At 40.7% G+C, this 18,844-nt stretch overlaps 1 protein-coding gene across 1 annotated transcript; it reads left to right on the top strand.

Annotated features, from left to right (window-relative positions):
- Positions 1-7,417: 7,417 nt before the first annotated feature.
- Positions 7,418-17,858, top strand: TMEM213 (transmembrane protein 213). The gene is made up of 3 exons (XM_043968817.1): positions 7,418-7,567; positions 14,898-14,957; positions 16,948-17,858. Exons 1-3 carry the CDS (start codon positions 7,486-7,488, stop codon positions 17,118-17,120), a joined length of 315 nt encoding a protein of 104 aa, XP_043824752.1. The 5' UTR covers positions 7,418-7,485; the 3' UTR covers positions 17,121-17,858.
- Positions 17,859-18,844: the final 986 nt, after the last annotated feature.

Raw genomic sequence — 18,844 nt, 5'->3', positions numbered from 1 at the left:
AAAACAATACTTTTCAGCAAAGGAGCACCTTAAAGCTGTAATGAATGTTCACAGCCCTTTCTTTGGTGTAGAGCCAAACCAATGTTTATACCAATGGACCATATATAAAGTCTAATGGTATATATATATACTGCTACTGATAAGAAAGAAAAAACCAGCTTTCAGGATATTTCATTGTAGCATATTGGGATAATAAACATATTTAAAAGCTATAATTAGGTACAAAATATGGCACTTTGCCATTTGTGGAGGAGGAATATGATGAAGAGGTTAGAATAGCAGAGCCAGCAACGTATAATGGAAAGAAGACAGGATTCGAATCCTACCTCAGCTGTTTATTACTGGTGTACCTTTGGGCAAATCATTTTACTTCTCAAGGACTTGGTTTCTTCATTTGTAAAATGGGAAGGTTCCAAGTTCCTTTACATGTCTGAAGTTTCTTGATTTATAAAAAAATTAAGTAACCAATAGCATTTATATAGTCCTTTGAGGTTTGCAAAGTGAGAATCAAATGAGATATTTGTAAAGGCACTTAGCACAGTTCATAGCATTTTGTAGGCACCACATAAATTCTTATGGGGTGCGGGGCAGTTAGGTGGCACAGTGGATAAAGCACAAGCCCTGGATTCAGGAGGACCTGAGTTCAAATCTGACCTCAGACACTTGACACTGTACTAGATGTGTGACCCTGAGCAAGTCACTTAACCCTCATTGCCTTGCAAAAAAAAAAATTAAAAAAAAAATTTTTTTTAATGCTTATTCCTTCCCTACTTCTTTTACATATAAGTGATCCTCGGTCAGCACCTACTAAGCTCCAGGCACTAGATTTAGCGCCTGGGGATACAAAGAAATGCAAAAGACCTCCCCTCTAGGAGGCCACAGTCTAATGGGGGAGACAACATGTAAGCAACTAAGTACAAACAAGCTGTATACAGGATCAGTTGCAGGTAACCAACAGAGGGAAAGCACTAGCATGGGGGGCGGGGAGTGGCAGTATTGGGAAGGGCTTCTTGTAGAAGGTAGGAATTTAGCTGGGACTTGAGAGAAACCAAGGAAGTTAGGATGAGGAGGGAAAGAATTCCTTACTACCTTCAGGGAAGTAGGTTCTATTACAAATGGGGAAACTGAGGCTGAGAGAGAATTTCTTTCCAATTCCATGAGGAAATCTAACATAAACGCCAGTTGGAGCTGATTAAGCACTTGTGTTTCCAAGATTCTTTTTTTTTTTTCTTTTTTTGCGGGGCAATGGGGGTTAAGTGACTTGCCCAGGGTCACACAGCTAGTAAGTGTCAAGTGTCTGAGGCTGGATTTGAACTCAGGTCCTCCTGAATCCAGGGCCGGTGCTTTATCCGCTGCGCCACCTAGCCGCCCCTCCATGATTCTTATTAAGAATTTTAGTGTGCCAGGGAATTTCTCCAAACTGGCACTTGTTTTCATGGAAGGATGAGAGTTGAAGCTACCTCCTGGCTTTCAGAGAATGGAAATTAACTAAAAATTGAGAGCATCTTTTGTACTATGTCCTTGTACCTGGGATTAGGAAGAGATTTTGCATAAGCACATGCCTCAGCTGTGTAGGATCATTTTACATAATGTCATCAGAAGCACATACCCCTTCAAAAAAAATAATAAAGCTAGTGGTAAGTAAAATAATGGCTTTTTCTCCCTGAAAATGCTCACAAAGAGCTTAGTCAAAAGTAATAACATAAATGGAATGAAAAATCAAAACCCAACCTTCTTAAACTAAGCAACTGACCTTAGAAATGAAACTGAGCATCAGAGTCTTAAGGCTCTCAATTCAAAGGGTTGGGGGAAGTGGGTTGGAAAAGATAATTTGCACATTCCCACCAGGCCCCCTTTGCAGAGGTGGGAGATCCATGGGTGTGGCACATTGCACAGAGTTTAAGATTGTTCATTTTGCTGATTTCTTTTCTCTTCTTTTTCTTTTAAAACACCTGTTACATGGTGTGATTCTGAGGAAGGTCATAGGGGTGGGATGCTGGGAGAAATTTTTATCGCCTTTGGTGATAGGTACAATAAAATTATTTTTTAAAAAGAAGAAACAATTGTTAAGACTTGTTGGCATTTTGGTGTGGGAATGTAAATTTTTTAAAAATTAATGATTTAGGGGCAGCTAGGTGGTGTGGTGAATAGAGCACCAGCCCTGGATTCAGGAGGACCTGAGTTCAAATCCAGCCTCAGACACTTGACACTTACTAGCTGTGTGACCCTGGGCAAGTCATTTAACCCTCCTTGCCCTGCAAAAAAAAAACAAACAAAAAAATTAATGCTTTAAAAAATTCATTTATTCAACGAATCCCATTTGGGGTTTTCTTGGCAGAGATACTGGAATGGTATACTACTTCCCTCTCTAGCTCATTTTACAAATGTGAAAACTGAGGCAAACTGGGTGAAGTGACTTTCCCAAGATTACCCAGTTAGTAAATGTCTGAGGCCAGATTTGAACTCAGGAAGATGAGTCTTCCTGAATCAAGGCTTGGCACTCTAACCACTGTACAACCTAGCTGTATATAATGTACTCGTAAGCTCTAAAACCTCAATATCACTACCCCAACCCAGGGACATTATATATAGCTAGACTTTGCCCAGGGTCACACAGCTAGTGTCTGAGGCTGGATTTGAACTCACTCCAGGTTCAGCACTCTATCTATCACAACACCCAGTTTCCTCTTATTCTTGCTAAATTGGTTCCTAAGCTTGTTTCTATGTTGGTCAAGGTGTGCATGACTTAAATCAATTGCCTCTCAGGTGTCCTTGAGTGAGGGCACAAAGCTATAACTTGCCAGCCAACTCCTTGGCCATGCAAACTTTCTTTTCTAAACATATGGATCAAATTAAAAAATAAAAATAGTTGATTGGTTTTCTAGAATGTATATTGGTTTTTGCCATAACACCTTACCTTAAAATTACTTTCTGAGAACTCAGATTTGTGTTTACTAAACAACAGACAGACCTGACCACAAACATAACAGTGCCAACAGAAATATCTCCCACAAAGGGATAAACCAGAAATACAAATAGTTCTGGGATGTGGATATTTAGCCAACATCATCACAGACCCGGAGGGGGCCTCCCCTCTCATGGTTTACTTGTTCTTCAGTCGGGTCTGATTCTTCATGACTGACACCATTTGGGTTTTCTTGGCAAAGACACTGGCACTGGTAGGTTTACCAGTTCCTTCTCCAGTGAATTAAGGCAAACACAAGTTTAGTGGCTTGGCCAGGGTCACACAGTTCGTGTTCTGAGGCCAGATTTGAATTCAGGAAGATGAGCCTTTCAGACTCCAGGCCTGTCACTTTATCCACTCTGCCATACAGGGTAAGTGAATAATAGAGCTAACTAGCTGGCTCAGCAGATAGAGCGCTAGGCCTATAGTCATAAAGATCTGAGTTCAAATCTTAAATCAGACACTTATTAGCTATGCAATCCTGGGCAAGTCATTTAGCCCTGTGTGCCTCAGTCTTCTCATCTGTAAAATGAGCTGGAGAAGACAATGGCAAATTACTCCGAAATGGGGTCACAAAGAGCCAAACAGGACCAAATGGACTGAAAAACAACACTATCAAGTCAATAACTCAAGAATACCGACCAGCCTAAGAACAAAGAGCAGGAAAGAACCTTCTAGGGTAGCCAATCAAATGCTTTCATTTCATTGAGAAGGAAACCGAGATCCAGAGAGATTAAATTACTTGCCCAAGGTCACACAGCTAGTAAATAGCAGAAGTAGGATTTGACTAAAAGTCCTACAAATTCAGTATTCCTGCTTTCTGATAACCAGAATAGCTGAATTCAGAGAGGATCAGCAGCAAGGTGAGTCCAGGGGAACCCAATACAACTGCTAAAAACCATCTCCGGAATTTAGAGGCTGGTGATCTTTGTCAATGGAAGGAGCGCCCCCTCTGTTGATCCTTATTGTGTGTTTTTTAAGTGAGGCAATAGGGGTTAAGTGACTTGCCCAGGGTCACACAGCTAGTAAGTATCAAGTGTCTGAGGCTGGATTTGAACTCCTGAATCCAGGGCTGGTGCTTTATCCACTGGGCCACCTAGCCGCCCCCCAGGGCCTTGACTTTAAAAAGTGATTTGAGGTGGAGGGGGCAGCTAGGTGGCACAGTGGATAAAGCTTTGGCCCTTAAAGGACCTGAGTTCAAATCTGACCTCAGACATTGTGTGACCCTAGGCAAGTCATCTAAAAAACACACACCACCAAAACAAAAAAGAAGTGATGAAAAAATATTAATAATACAAATTAAAAGGGGAGCTAGGTGGCGCAGTGGATAGAGCACTGGACGTGGAGTCAGGAGGACCTGAGTTCAAATCCAACCTCGGACACTTGACACTAGCTGTGTGACCCTTGGCAAGTCATCTAACCCCAAATGCCTCACACACACACACACACACACACACACACACACACACACACACAAACAAACAACAACAACAACAACAAAAATACAGATTAAATTAAAAAGTGTGTTGTAGGGACAGCTAGGTGGCACAGTGGATAAAGCACCGGCCCTGGATTCAGGAAGACCTGGGTTCAAATCCAGACTCAGACACACTTGCTAGCTGTGTGACCCTGGGCAAGTCATTTAACCCCTGTTGCCCCCGCAAAAAAAAAAAAAAAAAAGTGTTGTGGGTACCTTCCTTCCCTCCCCTCAACCCCGTGTTCAAATGTTAAGCATGATGCTGCCTCAAACCTTGGTCTCTGGCTCAAAACTGAATTAAGGGCCAACTTTATGATAACAAAATATTGTTTTTTCATGCTTGATAGTTACAAAGCACTTTCACTGGACCCTTACAACAACCTCTTGGAGTAGGGAGGGAAAGTGTTATTTATCCCCATTTTTAAGATCTTCAGAAAGCACCTCGGTACAACTCACTCATGAGATAGGAGAGGTCCAGAAGGAAAGAGGCTCTGATGGCCCCAGACTGCTTTTTTTTTTTTTTTTTTGGTGGGGCAATGGGGGTTAAGTGACTTGCTCAGGGTCACACAGCTAGTAAGTGTCAAATGTCTAAGGCTGGATTTGAACTCAGGTCCTCCTGAGTTCAGGGCCGGTGCTCTATCCACTGCACCACCTAGCTGCCCCCAGACTGCTTCTTGGTATTGCTGACCCCAGGCCTTCTTACATCCTACCTCGAGGTCTTTTCAGTACCCTTCCCTGCTTATTAGGGGACATCTGTTTATGAGAGGAGGAAAGGCAACATGGGAGGACAGAAAGGGTCCTGTATTTGGATCAGAAATTCCTGAGTTGAAATCCTGCTTCAGCTACTTACTATCTTTGTGACCTTGGGTAAATTATCCCTCCCTTCTCCCCCATAGACTTTGGTTTCCCCATCTTTATGATGAGGAAGGGGGAGTAAGGCATGTGATCTCTAAGGTCATGACCAAGCACTCAGTTCTGTGTTTCTTCTCATTAGAAAGATTATTGCCATAATGTGGATCAGTTGGAAAAAACTCAGGATTATTGGACTGGAGAAGAAAGGACTCAGGGGACATGTGATTAACTGTTCAGGACATGGTGAGCTCCCCATCAGAGGGAGGTCTTCAGTTGGAGGCTGAATGGCCCCTTGTTGAGGATGTCACAGGTGGAATTTGTCTAAAGATGTATGTTGGACTAGGTGACCTCTTAGGTCCTGTCCTGTTCTAATTATATGAAACTGTGGGCTTCTGGGACAACTTGTGCCTTAGGCATAGCTAACAAAGTGATGTAAACACACAGCTAAAACACAAACAAGGCACAAAACAAAAAGAGAGCAGCCTTTCCTGGGAGAAACAAATTCCTGAATATGGGAGGGAAGGTGCCTTGTTATTAGCTTTTTCCTTGGTTGTCTTCAGTTCCAACTCCTTCCAGCCTTCACAAAAACAAGGGCCATTGTTACAAGGGGACCCAAATGAAAATCTGAAGAGATATGTGCACAGCAGTCCCCTGTCTTAGGAAAAAACAAACAACCCCCAAACATTCAGCATACAAGTCCTACGGATGTTATGAGAAGTCAACACCACTTTGATCACCCTAAACCGGTAGAGGGACAAAGGATCATCATCTCCACATTATAACTGTAGAAACTCATCATAGGCTCATAGATTTAAGAACTGGAAAGAACCTTAGAGATCATTAACTCCAAACTTCTAATTTTTTTAGATAAGGAAATGAGGTTCATGGGGGGTTAGGGGACTTGCCTCAAGCTCCATGGCTTATAAGTAGCTTAAATTCAGAGTCTCCAAGTCCAGCATTCTTTCCAAGGAAAGAACTGAAATTTACCAATTACCTTCGTGGCTCACATTATATTGATAACAGAAAACCTGTTGCTGATAATTTTTGGTAGATAGTGTTGGATTTGGAACCAGAGACCTGAATTCAAAACCTGACTCAGAAACTATGACCTTGGAAAAATTATTCAATCTTATTAGGTCTCGTTTACCCTCACCTCTTAATTGAGAAGGTAGGACTAGGGGCAGCTAGATGGTGCAGTGGATAGAGCACCGGCCCTGTAATCTGGAGGACCTGAGTTCAAATGTGGCCTCAGACACTTAACACTTACTAGCTGTGTGACCCTGGGCAAGTCACTTAACCCCAATTGCCTCACTAAAAAAAGAAAAGAAAAGAAAAGAGAGGGTAGGACTAGATAATTTCTAAGGTCCCTTTCAGCTCTAAAATTCTATTATCTAATAGAGCTGATTTGTGGCTGAGCAAACAATGGTTTCTCAGATAGGAGCAATACCAAACCATCTAACCCTAGACCATTAGTACTGTAAGAGACCTTAGAGATCACCATGCCCCCCCCCCCCTTTTATAGATGAAGAAACTGAGGGGCAGAGAGGGGCAGTGATTTGCCCAAAGTCACAGGGCAAGTTAAGGGTAGAGACTGTATCCTGAGTTATTTTACACTCTCTTCCTCTTGAAATTCCTTGGCAAACTTTTTGTATTTACTTACTATGCACATTTTGTTTCTTCCCCCTCTCTAGAAATAATAATAGTTAATATTTATATCGTGCTTTTTATATTATTTGATCCTCACAACAACATTATAATTCCCACTTTACAGATTAAAGAAACTGAGGTTGAGAGAGGTTAAGTGATTTTACCTAGGGTCACACAGCTAGCAAGTATCTGAAAATTAAACTGGCATAGCCAACACAGCTGTTCCTCTGTCTCCTATTCAACAAATTCGTTTGTGTTTTTTTTTAACTCCCTTTTTCAAATAAGGACTTTAGGAATTGTCCCCACCTCTCCCCAAACTCCACAGGATTTGAAAGTGGGGAGGGTGTGGTGGGGAGGGAATCCTTTCTTTATTCAAGAAGCAAGAACAACAGTGTGATAGATGAGAATTCACTTTGCTCCACCCCTTCTCTTCTCTCCTAAATACAACAGCAGAAGTTTCCCTGTGGTCGGCCAGAGTCATTTTCAAGGTTTCCAGGGACAAGCTGTACCAGGGCAGTCTGGACAGGTGACTCCCATCTCCACCATGAAACAGCTTTCCTCTGTGATCTACGTTCCCATCAGCCTCTTCCTCCTGTCTGCTTCCTTCCACACAACTTGCTTAGCAGGTAGAATTGTGGGGTTTGTTCACCACAAAGGAGGGAAGGAGAGGGAAGAAGGGAAAAACCCGAGTGAGAAAGGGAGGGAAGGAGGCCATTTGGCCCAAGGAAAAAGGAAACAGGACTTTCTAGTCAAAATAAAGCAAGGAATTAGGGGGGTGGGGATGGGGGGGGGGGTTAGGTTTAATTTCCTATTGACAGAGATTGAATTCCCAGCTCTCACCTGGCGCATACTGATGTGGTGACATTTTTCTTCTGAAATGTATTCATCATTTGTTTGCTATTTCTAAGAGTAGAACGTTAAAAAAAAAGTTTCCCCAAGTCTAACAATGTAATTAACCCAAAAGGATTTTTATTTTGTTACTTACCAGTAGCTTCTCTTTCCTTCCCCACGGGTCAGGGAAATCACTTTTTTTTCTCTTTTTGTCAACCCCTGCCTCCAATGTGTCACTGCTTGATGGCACTGACCCCAAGGCCAGCAGAGACTATGGCAGTAGAGAGACCTATGAAGACTTTCTGCTCTGTTTGGAATAGTCTGTTATCCTAGGGCCCCTTTAGCCTAATTCTGAGAAGCTCATTATCTCTGGGCTGGCCACCAGGTGATGGTTTTTTTTTTCTTCTACAACAACTGGCCAATAGTAGACCATTATATTGTCTACTAAGGCATGGAGGGGTTGGGATCTGGATCTTGTTTGGAGGGAGCACCCTCACAAGTGAAATCATGGATCTTTTGGAAATATGGATAATTATTTAATCATCTCTTCCCCTTCCTTCTCACAATATTCTAAGCCCCTTATTATTTTTCCTTTTCCTTCAAAATTAATAATTCCTTGAATAGTAATACATACCTCCAAGTGCTTTCTCTAGTAGATTCTCTGATTTATTTTCTGGCCATCTCTCTAAGACAGATAAAATGAGATAATATCTTCATTTGACAAGTGGAAAAAACTAATGTAAACAGAGGTTAAGAAACCTCTCTAGGATCAATTACACTGTTCATAACAGCAAAGGATCATAAGGGAAAGGGAAAGGAAGGGAGAAGAAGGAATGAGCATTTGTATAGTGTTTTCTATGTGCCATGCACTTTTTAGAATATAGGTCTTAAAGGCAGAAGGGAACTTACTTATGTTGATTTTTACAGATGAAGAAACTGAGGCACCAGATTTCCCTGTTTTCCAGGATAGTATTCCACACCAGCTACTCTTAAAGTGTAGTCTGAGGAACCTCAGGAGTGACAGGTGTTAAACTCTTTTCATAATAATACTAAGACATTTCCATAGCTAACAGTAAACATTCATAGATGTAACTCACATAAACCAAAGCTCTTTGGGGGTCTTCAATAATTGAGAGTGTAAAAGGGGCCTGAGAACTGCTTCTCTACACTGTTATTTTCCTGCTGCCAGTTTGGGAGCATTAGGAGCAAATTTCTGATAGTCCATAAGACTGTCACTAATAGAAATCCTTGCTGCTGCTTTATAAATTAAGAAACACATTATGCATGTAACTTTAAACAACAACAAGTAAACTATAATTTCACTATTTACCTTTTGAAAATCAATTCCAAAATACAAAATGCTGATTACAACCTATTATCTACTCCCCCTGTGCTTCCTCTCATTCTGTCTACTCACCCCTGTACATGTATTTATGTGTACATTTTCCCTTATTTACAGTCATTCCTGCTTTGATGGCTCTTTTTGTCGCTTTTAATTATTTTTTTATTCTGTAACACTCGCAAGGTGTCAGATCATTCTCCAAAAAGATTGTGCTATTACAAAGAACTTGTCCAGGTCTTTTCTATTGGAACAGTGAGTATGAAAGGGCCTGGTTTCCAAAGTAATTTTTTGTTTGTTTGTTTTTGCAGGGCTATGGGGGTTAAGTGACTTGCCCAGGGTCACACAGCTAGTAAGGGTCAAGTGTCTGAGGCCAGATTTGAACTCAGGTCCTCCTGAATCCAGGGCCAGTGCTTTATCCTCTGCACCACCTAGCTGCCTCCCCAAAGTACTTTTGGGAAAGCAGCATGAAGCTGCACTTGTTTGGGCAAATGTGATCAAACTATCTCCTTTTACTTTCAATTTTTGCCAATTCTGTTTGTTTTACTCCTAACGTAAAAGATTTTTGATTATGCACCCCTAGCAATAAAAAAATTTCAAACAGCACCTAATATGTATTATTTACTCATTTATATATTATATACATCTATTACTGGGTTGTTGTTGTTAGGTTCAGTCATGTCTGACCCCATTTGGGTGGGGTTTTTTTTTTTTTTTTGGCAAAGTTACTGCAGTGGTTTGCAAATTTCCTTCTCCAGATCATTTTTCAGATAAGGAACTGAATAAAACAGGTTTAAGTGACTTGCCCAAAGTCACACAGCTTGCAAGTAGCTGAGGTAGGATTTGAACTCAGGAAGAGTCTTCCTGATTCCACACCCAGTGTTCTATCTACTAGGTATTTCGTAAAATATTCACAAAAATATAAAATTTTAAAAGATGATAAAGAGGAAAGAAAAGATTTTACTAATTTTAATTCAATCACCAATGGATCTTGTTTCTCCCCAACTCTTCCAGGACTGACTCTTCATTTTTACTTATTTTTGCCCATTTAATAGGAGTGAAGCACTATCTCAAAATTTTTAAAACAGCATTTCTTTATGAAAAAGGTTCAAAGAGGATTTGTAATACATTCCCCCTCATTTCTAAAATTTGTGTTCACATCTATTGACCATACCTTAGTCAATGGGAACTGGATGTTGCCCTTGATTTGGAGTAAATTCCTTATAAATTTCAGGTAAAGCGCGTGCGTGCGTGCGTGCGTGCGTGCGTGCGTGTGTGTGTGTGTGTGTGTGTGTGTGTATTTATCTATCTCTCTATATTTTTAAGGACTCCTTCCTATGTCCCTACTCTTTCAACCCCTGACTTTTACCATGTCCTTGTCTACTAATCTTGCCCCCCTCAGATGCTAAGTGGGGTATCACACTCAATCTAGAGAGGACAACTGGTCCACAGTATAGTTTTGCTGAGAAATACTACACTGCACTTTCATTCTTCTTCCTCCAAACATCACATCTTTGCCTTTTACTCCCTTCTCACCACTTGTCCTCCATTATGCTCTCTTCTCTCTTTCTGTGAGTCATTTCCAGACTTCTTCAAGAAGTAGAGAAAGTATGGTCAGAAAGATGAGGATTGGATTAGTTTGACTTCATTACAAAGTAGACAGGAAATAACTACCAGGAATGTTTATTGTGGCAAATGGTTGAGAGAGCCATGATGTATGAGTCAAAAGGTAACATGACTAATTTGTAACAAACATGCCATAATCTGAATGTGTTTTGTCCTGAAAAGCAATTATTGTGGAAGACTATTTACTAACAATGTTTACTAACTAACAATGTTGTTCATGCTTAAAACCATTTCTGAAATTCCCCCATTGCAATTGCATTTACTGTTGGTGACACATTTCTTTTAAAAAACAAGCCTCAGGGGGATAGTTAGATGGCATAGTGGATAAAGCACCAGCCCTGGATTCAGGAGTACCTGAGTTCAAATCTGGCCTCAGACACTTGACACTTACTAGCTGTGTGACCCTGGGCAAGTCACTTAACCCCCAGTGCCCTGCAAAAAATAAAATAAAATAAAACAAAAAATAAAAACAAAAAAACCCCAAGCCTCAGTGGTGGCAAATCTTAACAGTAATGATAATAACAAAATAATAATAGCAATACAACCAATAGTTGACTTCCTGCTTAAGGTCTGCCAAGTGATTAACACACATCATTTTACATCTTTTGAAGATGGAATTGATTCTTGAAAACAACTAATAAACATTTGCAACTAATAATGAATAAGGAGAGTGAACAAGCTAGGCCTTTGGTTCAAAACCAGGTCTGAATATAAAGCAATGAGATACTTCATTTTACGTTTTGTAAAATGACTCTCAAACCATTTCTAAGAGAGGAGTCCTAATATGTTTAGGTCATCAGAGACAAATATATGTCCATATATACACATACACATACACACAGGTAGCTGGAGTAGGAACTGGCAAACCACTCCAGGATCTTTGCCAAGAAAACCCTATATGGGATCATGAAGAGTTGGACACAACTGAAATGACTGAACAACAAATGGACAGGTACATAAAGTGACTTTGAAAGAGATAGTACCGGGGCAGCTAGATGGCGCAGTAGATAGAGCACCGGCCCTGGATTCAGGAGTACCTGAGTTCAAATCCGACCTCAGACACTTAACACTTACTAGCTGTGTGACCCTGGGCAAGTCACTTAACCCCAATTGCCTTACTAAAAAAAAAAAAAGAAAAAAGAAAGAGATAGTACCAATTTTGATGTAGAAATTCTGTTGTTGTTGCTGTTTTTTAATCAGTCACTTTACTTGAAAGCTATTTCCATCATCAGAATGGTTGATCATTGCATTGGTCATAGCTTTTAAATCTTTCAAAATTGTTTTTCTTTATAATGTTATTACTATATAAATTGTTCTCCTGTCTATGCACCCTTCATTTTGTATCAGTTCATAAGTTTTCCTAGGTTTCTCTGACCGTTTTCTTATGGCACAATAGTATTCTATCACATTCATATACCTTGTTTACTTTTCCCCTAATCAATGGGTATCCCTTTAGATTCCAGTTTTTCACCACCACAAAAAGAGCTGTTATAAACATTTTTATACATAGGGATCATTTTGCCCTCTCTTTGATGTCTTTAAGGTATATAGAGGACACAGTAGATAGAATAAGAAGCCTGAAGTCAGAAAGACTCATCTTCCTGAGCTCAAGCCTGGCCTTAGACACTTGTTGGATGTGTGACCCTGCACAAGTCACTTAACCCTGTTTGCCTCAGTTTCCTCCCCTGTAAAATGAGAAGTAAATGGCAAACCACTTCAGTACCTTTGCCAAGAAAACCCCAAATGTGGTCACAAAGTCAGACACAACTGAAACACAAACTCATATTACATCCAACATACTGACTCGAGCAACTGGAGTTGAGTATGGATTCAAACTCCTCTTCTGACACATATAGGTGACTTTAGCCATTTCAACTGGGTCTCACTTGCTTCATCTGTAAAACAAGGGGATTAAACTAGATGGTTTTTAAGGTTCCTTCCAATTCTAAATCTAAGACCCCATAAGCCCCCCCCCCCCACTCTTCAGCTGACCCTCTTCTTCCAACTGACCCATCCCTGCACTTCTCAACTGCCTTGTTTCCCTGGAATTCTTTGCACTGGATATAGTGAGAGCAGCTAGGCTGCTTAGCACCAGGGGTGCCATCCCAGACCTGCCCCTAAGGGTGAAGCTTCTGGGGATGAACAATATTAGATCCTTAACTCTTATACTGGGAACACAAGGTTTCCTTTGCATCCCAGTGCTTAGAGTTCCAAATTCCATTAATAATCCTGGAATAATCCGAGTTTGCCTTCCTGTAGGAATCAATTGACTTTGGCTTCAGATAGGTGGGAAACTATTTTCACTCTCCTTGGCAAAGGAAACAGGACCAGTCAAAAAAATCAAGAAAACAATTTTTATTATAAAGGTGAAAAGAGTTGAGAAATCAATTTCTCCCACCCAAATGCCTCCCCCTCCTTCCCCCCATGTCTTTCAGGTGTAAATAATTTATGTCAGATTACATCAACTAATTACAGTACTTGGGTAAGACATTTGAGAGACTTGGGGTGGGGTAGCATAAAACTTTAGTTAGAACAACAATTTCATGCCTTTGGCTAAATAATAGGTCCCTTTTCAAACTAGTATTCCACTGCCTACAAAAACCAATGTCCCTGAAGGACACAGTGTTCTAGGATGGGAACTTGGGAGTTTTCTACAACTTCTGGCAGTGCCAAGAAAATAGGATGAATAGCATTATAATATACTGGAAGGGATATGTTCAGAATTTATTCCTTGGACTAAGTCTACTGGGGGAAACCCAAACAATATATGAATCTTCTCCCATCATGTATATAAAAAGCTTAAAACAGTAACTTGGAGACACGTCCTCCTTTTTCTAGGGCTGCTTGAGTGTTTGTACTTTTAAGCGCCTATGCTAATCCTGAGGAAATATTAGGGATTCCTTAATAAATATGTACATTCCATTAAAAATCCAATTAATAATGGTGACTTAAATTTGCATAGTGAATTATAGTCACAAAAAACTTTCATGTACATTATATCAGTGCCTTGCAGTCACTGACTACAAACAAGTGTCCTATAACCTCTGACACCAGGCAAGCCCAGCAAGATAAGTCTAAAAGGTGGTGTCAAGGATCAAAGACTAGTCTGATAACCTAGAGTCCTCATTGCTCAGCCTTGTATATGTTGGATCTAAGATTTTAAGCAGCTTGCAACCCAGGCTGACTTGAAAACAAGGGACAAAGCTGACTAAAACACTTTGGGCTCTGGTTCTGATTTTGGTTTTAGTGTCAATCTGTAGACAGCTGGACTTGGAGTAAGGAAGATCTGGGTTCAAATGCCATGTGAATCCATAAGAAATTTGCTAGCTGCATGATCCTGGGCAAGTCACTTAACCTTTCATGTATTTTAGGGTATATAGAGAGTACATATTATGTACTCGTGAACAGTCGTAGATATTGATTTGCATTGTTGGAGGAACTTTTCAAATCCGGAATGCCACAGACTGATGAAAATCTCAAATGCTCATTAAACTGCAAGAGCTGTTTAACAATTTGTAAAACATAGTGGGGTGGACTGAATGACCTCTAGGATTCCTTCCAACTATAGGATTAGATTGAATTAGAAGGTAGGCACTGCCATTCTGCCCATTTTACAGATGAAGAAACAAGCCCAGGTCGATCTACTTCTGGGCAGAGCTAGGTAGTGAACCCAAGTCTACAGACCCTAAAACCAAGGCTCTCTCCTCTACCTCTCAGGCTAAGAGGTCTGAAATGAGCCATTCTTTTAATGAAGCTGAAATGAGCTTGACATTGGCTGTTTGGGGTTTGTTTGTTTGTTTGTTTTTGTTTTTTCCTTTGGTGAGGCAATTGGGGTTAAGTGACTTGCCCAGGGTCACACAGCTAGTAAGTGTTAAGTGTCATTTGACCTCAGGTCCTCCTGAATCCAGGGCCGGTGCTTTATCCAGTGCGCCACCTAGCTGCCCCTGACATTGGCTGTCAAAACCAAAGAATTCAATTTCCTTCCAACTGGCCTTTTACAAAGTCAAGGTGAACCTGTGACAGCAACAACTGTGATCCGCCCCACCTTGAGTTCTCATAGTCATAGGAGCGTGTCTGATTTCCAGGAAGGGCTAGTAAACCTTCATCTGGGTGCGATTTGTTGTGCTGATTCTGCCTCTCTTCTGTTTTTGTTCTTTCAGAAACACACAACTCCTCAACAGCTCCTTCGTCATACTCGGCATTGACAGAACAGTGTTCTAGTAAGCTATCTACTACTGCTGCTGAAAGCCCCCGGACTGGTGTTCAAATCTCTCTGTTGTTCAAGTCTCATTTACTGGTTGAGATGATTACTAGGTGTCATTGCTCCCGGGTGGGGTCAATTTAGCATCTTGTGGCCCTTTCTACACTTGTACATGAATCTAGTTTCTCCCTGTCCTCCAAAAGAAGTCTAAGAGATTACTGAGCCTTTCTTTGAATCTATCTTCAGGGTTGCTGGGTATAAGACTCCATGGAGATCCTAATAATCCAGCCACCTGGTATAACTTGAGACAAAATGGAGGGTGATTAAAATACACAGAATGATAGAATATCAGGGTTGGAAGTCATTTAATCCAATCTACACAATGTAAGAACTTCTTTTGTAGTATTTTTTTTTTAGTGAGGCAAGGGGGGTTAAGTGACTTGCTCAGGGTCACACAGCTAGTAAGTGTTAAGTGTCTGAGGTCAGATTTGAACTCAAGTCCTCCTGAATCCAGGGCCAACGCTTTAACCACTGCGCCATCTAGCTGCCCCTTTTTGTAGTATTTTTGACATGGTCACTCAAGGAAAGGGAATTTACTACCTCACAAAGCTTCTAGGAACCTACAGCATGATAGAATAGGAAGGAACCCTAGAAGTCATCTAAAGTCATTTTACAAACATGGAAACTAAGGCATAGTAGGGTTAAATAGCTTGTCTAAACTCACTCTAGTCATGAGTGACAGATCGAGGATTTGAACCCAGATCTTCTGATGCCAACTCCATTATTCTTTCTAGAATAGCATTATGCTATTGGGCCAAAATCTGTATCCCTTAGACTTTCACTAAAATGTTGCTAAAGTATTGCTCCCTTAGCAATAAGGTGACTATCTGGGAAGTAAGTTTTCTTATAAACATTGATTGTAATTTGCTAGAATTTAGAGGCTTTTACTGAATATCTAATATCAGACCTGTCATGGCTTGGGGGTGGGAGTGAGGAAGCTGGATTGCTAAACATGGAGCACTAGAAAGAACCATAGAGTTGGAATAAGAAGACCTGCTTTGAATTCTAGCTCTACAATTTCAAACTTATGTGACCTTGTACACAGGTTCCTTATTTATACACAAGGGAATTGAAAATCTAAGATGCCCACTAACTCTATCATTAAAACATCAGAACATTATTAGTAGCTGATTATAAAGTAGTAGATTTATGCCTGTTCTGACAATTTTCTCTTCAACCTTTTAACTTATTTTATTATTACTTACAGATATTTAAAAACAAACACACTTGGGAACATTCACCAAGAAACCCAGAAACTACTAGATAATTAAATGACTAGATGGAAAATGGAAGTGTTCATTTATATATATTCTACTGTGCTGCTAATTGATGGCTCTTACCTTAGTGGTGATGTTGAATGAGATGTATGATTGTGGGCTCAAACATCAATTCTGGGCCTATTTATGAACAATGAGAAGAGGAGGGAGTACTACAATTTTCAACAGTTCATTCATAATCTGGTCTTTGGGTTCAGATTAGATACATGTGGACATTTGTTGTTCTCTATGATATACAGTAAAATCAAGACCTTGATCCAGGGAAATAAAGTTAGAAATCCCTTTTTCACTTCACTGGCTGTGCTCAGTTAGTTCTACTGGTCACAACACAAGGTTAATGCGGCAAAAGATTTCAGTGGCTTGATTTTCTTGTACATTCCTTAGTTTTGCCCTCTTCCGCATGACCATGCTCTGGCAATGGGAAGCGTTCTCATAAATATGGCTCATTTATGCGGGGGGAGAAAGGGTGGAGGCTGGGAAAATTTGCTGATAAATCAGGCAAATTCATTCCCACTCCTAGGATAACAACCTGTAGTCCTCATGCTTCTAATCCCTGTTCAGTAATATCACTTTGTTTCACAGAGGGAAACTCTAGCGACCATTGAAACGAAGTGATATTTAGCTGGAAAAGGAAGAAGGGTGGTGAAATATGTCTCTTTTTTTCCTCTTCAGTGGATCTAGATTTCTGCTCTAAGGCTTCCCAGTGCTGCAAGCACGGAATGGATGAAGACGGTTGGATTGCAGCGGCTATTGGCTGGAGTCTCTGGTTTCTCACGCTCATTTTGCTCTGTGTGGGTAAACTCAGAAAGATAACACCCGATGAATCCAAGTACACACAAGCATGAAATTTGGGACTCTATGGGCGAAACTATCAGACTCTACCAGTTTCCCTAAGCTCTAAGTGACTGGGGAATCAAGAAAGAAATGAATGGTTCTAGAGACAGATCACGGAACATGTCTCCTTTTGACAGAAGTGAGGGGGAGATATTGTAAACACTGCCAGATAGAGTGACTATCCGGTAGTTTTGTTTAATGGTTTTTCTTTGTTACAAAGGATTCAATAGGGGAGAGGGAGGGACAGTAGGATAGACCTAGAAATAATTATGGTGTAAAAATAAAAGGCATTAATAACTTTTTTAAAAAACCATAAAACTTGATTGGGTACACCACAAGCATCCAAAGTTATTATTTCCTTCCCAATCCAGCTCTTCCTCCTGGAATAATACTTTCTGTTCATCATATTGTCATTCTTCTAGTCATTCAAGCTTGAAATTTGAGAGGTATCTTTGACTTCCCCCTCTCCCACAATTTCTAAATCCAATTGTCAAATCTTGCCAATATCTTCCTGCAAGTTGACTCTCTTATCACTACATTCTATTCACATTATCAATCCCTCTTGGTCAATCCCTGTTATCATGTAATTGAATTCAATAGCCTCTCCTTGATCCCCGTCTACAATTTGCCCTTCCCCAAACCCATCTTACTACCATAAAATCAGTCTTAAACAAAAGAACATCTCCTAGGAGTGAGTGTGTGGTAGAGTAGAAAAAGACAGAGGGTCTGGCTGAGAAGCTCACCTGGGGTACTTGATAGCTGTGTGACTTTGGGCAAGTCATATAACTTCTATGTCAATTTCCTCATCTGTAAAAAGACGAAGTAGTACTAAATAAAGTTCCTTTCTAGTAAGTCTATGACCCTGTGATCCTCACTGCTATTGAAAAAAATGTTCAATCATTTGCCGTCGTGTCTATTTGCAACCCCATTTGAGGTTTTCTTGGCAAAGATACTGGAGTGGTTTGCCATTTCCTTTTCCAGCAGGGACTATTATAACTTTCTAATAACTGATCTCCCTGCTTCAAATCTCTCCCCACTCCATCCTTCCCCCCCCCCCAAGCATCATAGCAATTTTCGGAAAGTGTGCATCTGGTAACGCCCCTAGTCACTGAACTGGCCCCTCTATAACTCAGTTTGCCCATGTGTAAAATGTGAAAGCTGAATAATGTCCCCTCCAGCCCTAAATCTATGTCCCACTGAACTACAGCTGCTTCCTCACATATCAGATAGAAAATGTTTTGTCTTCAAAGCTCTTCATAACGTGGCTCCTTCTTCCCTCCCCATTGCTTTCCTTCACTTACTCTCTCATCTGGCCACACGTACTTGCTGTTCCTTGCATAGGGTGCTCCCACTCCCTTCTTGGTTCCTTGACATTGGTTATGCTTCGTGCTTACTCATGCCACCTCCTCCTAGAAGCCTTGGTTTCCTGCATCATCTTCTGAAAGAGGCCCTTCCTGGTTCCTGAGGCCTTTCCTCTGAGCTGACATTGTATCTACCTTGCATGTATTTTGGATACATCAAAAGTATTTATCAGGGGGCAGCTAGGTGGCGCAGTGGATAGAGCACGGGCCCTGGAGTCAGGAGGACCCGAGTTCAAATCCGACCTCAGACAATTAACACACACTTACTAGCTGTGTGACCCTGGCCAAGTCACTTAACCCCAATTGCCTCACTAAAAAAAAAACAAAAAAAACCCCCAAAACCCAAAGAAACAACAAAAAAAACCCCAAAGTAT

The sequence above is a fragment of the Dromiciops gliroides genome, chromosome 5 (assembly GCF_019393635.1).
Source record: "Dromiciops gliroides isolate mDroGli1 chromosome 5, mDroGli1.pri, whole genome shotgun sequence".
Lineage (NCBI taxonomy): Eukaryota > Metazoa > Chordata > Mammalia > Microbiotheria > Microbiotheriidae > Dromiciops > Dromiciops gliroides.
Note: the sequence above shows the minus strand (reverse complement) of the source record. Positions and strands in the feature narration are given on the sequence as shown.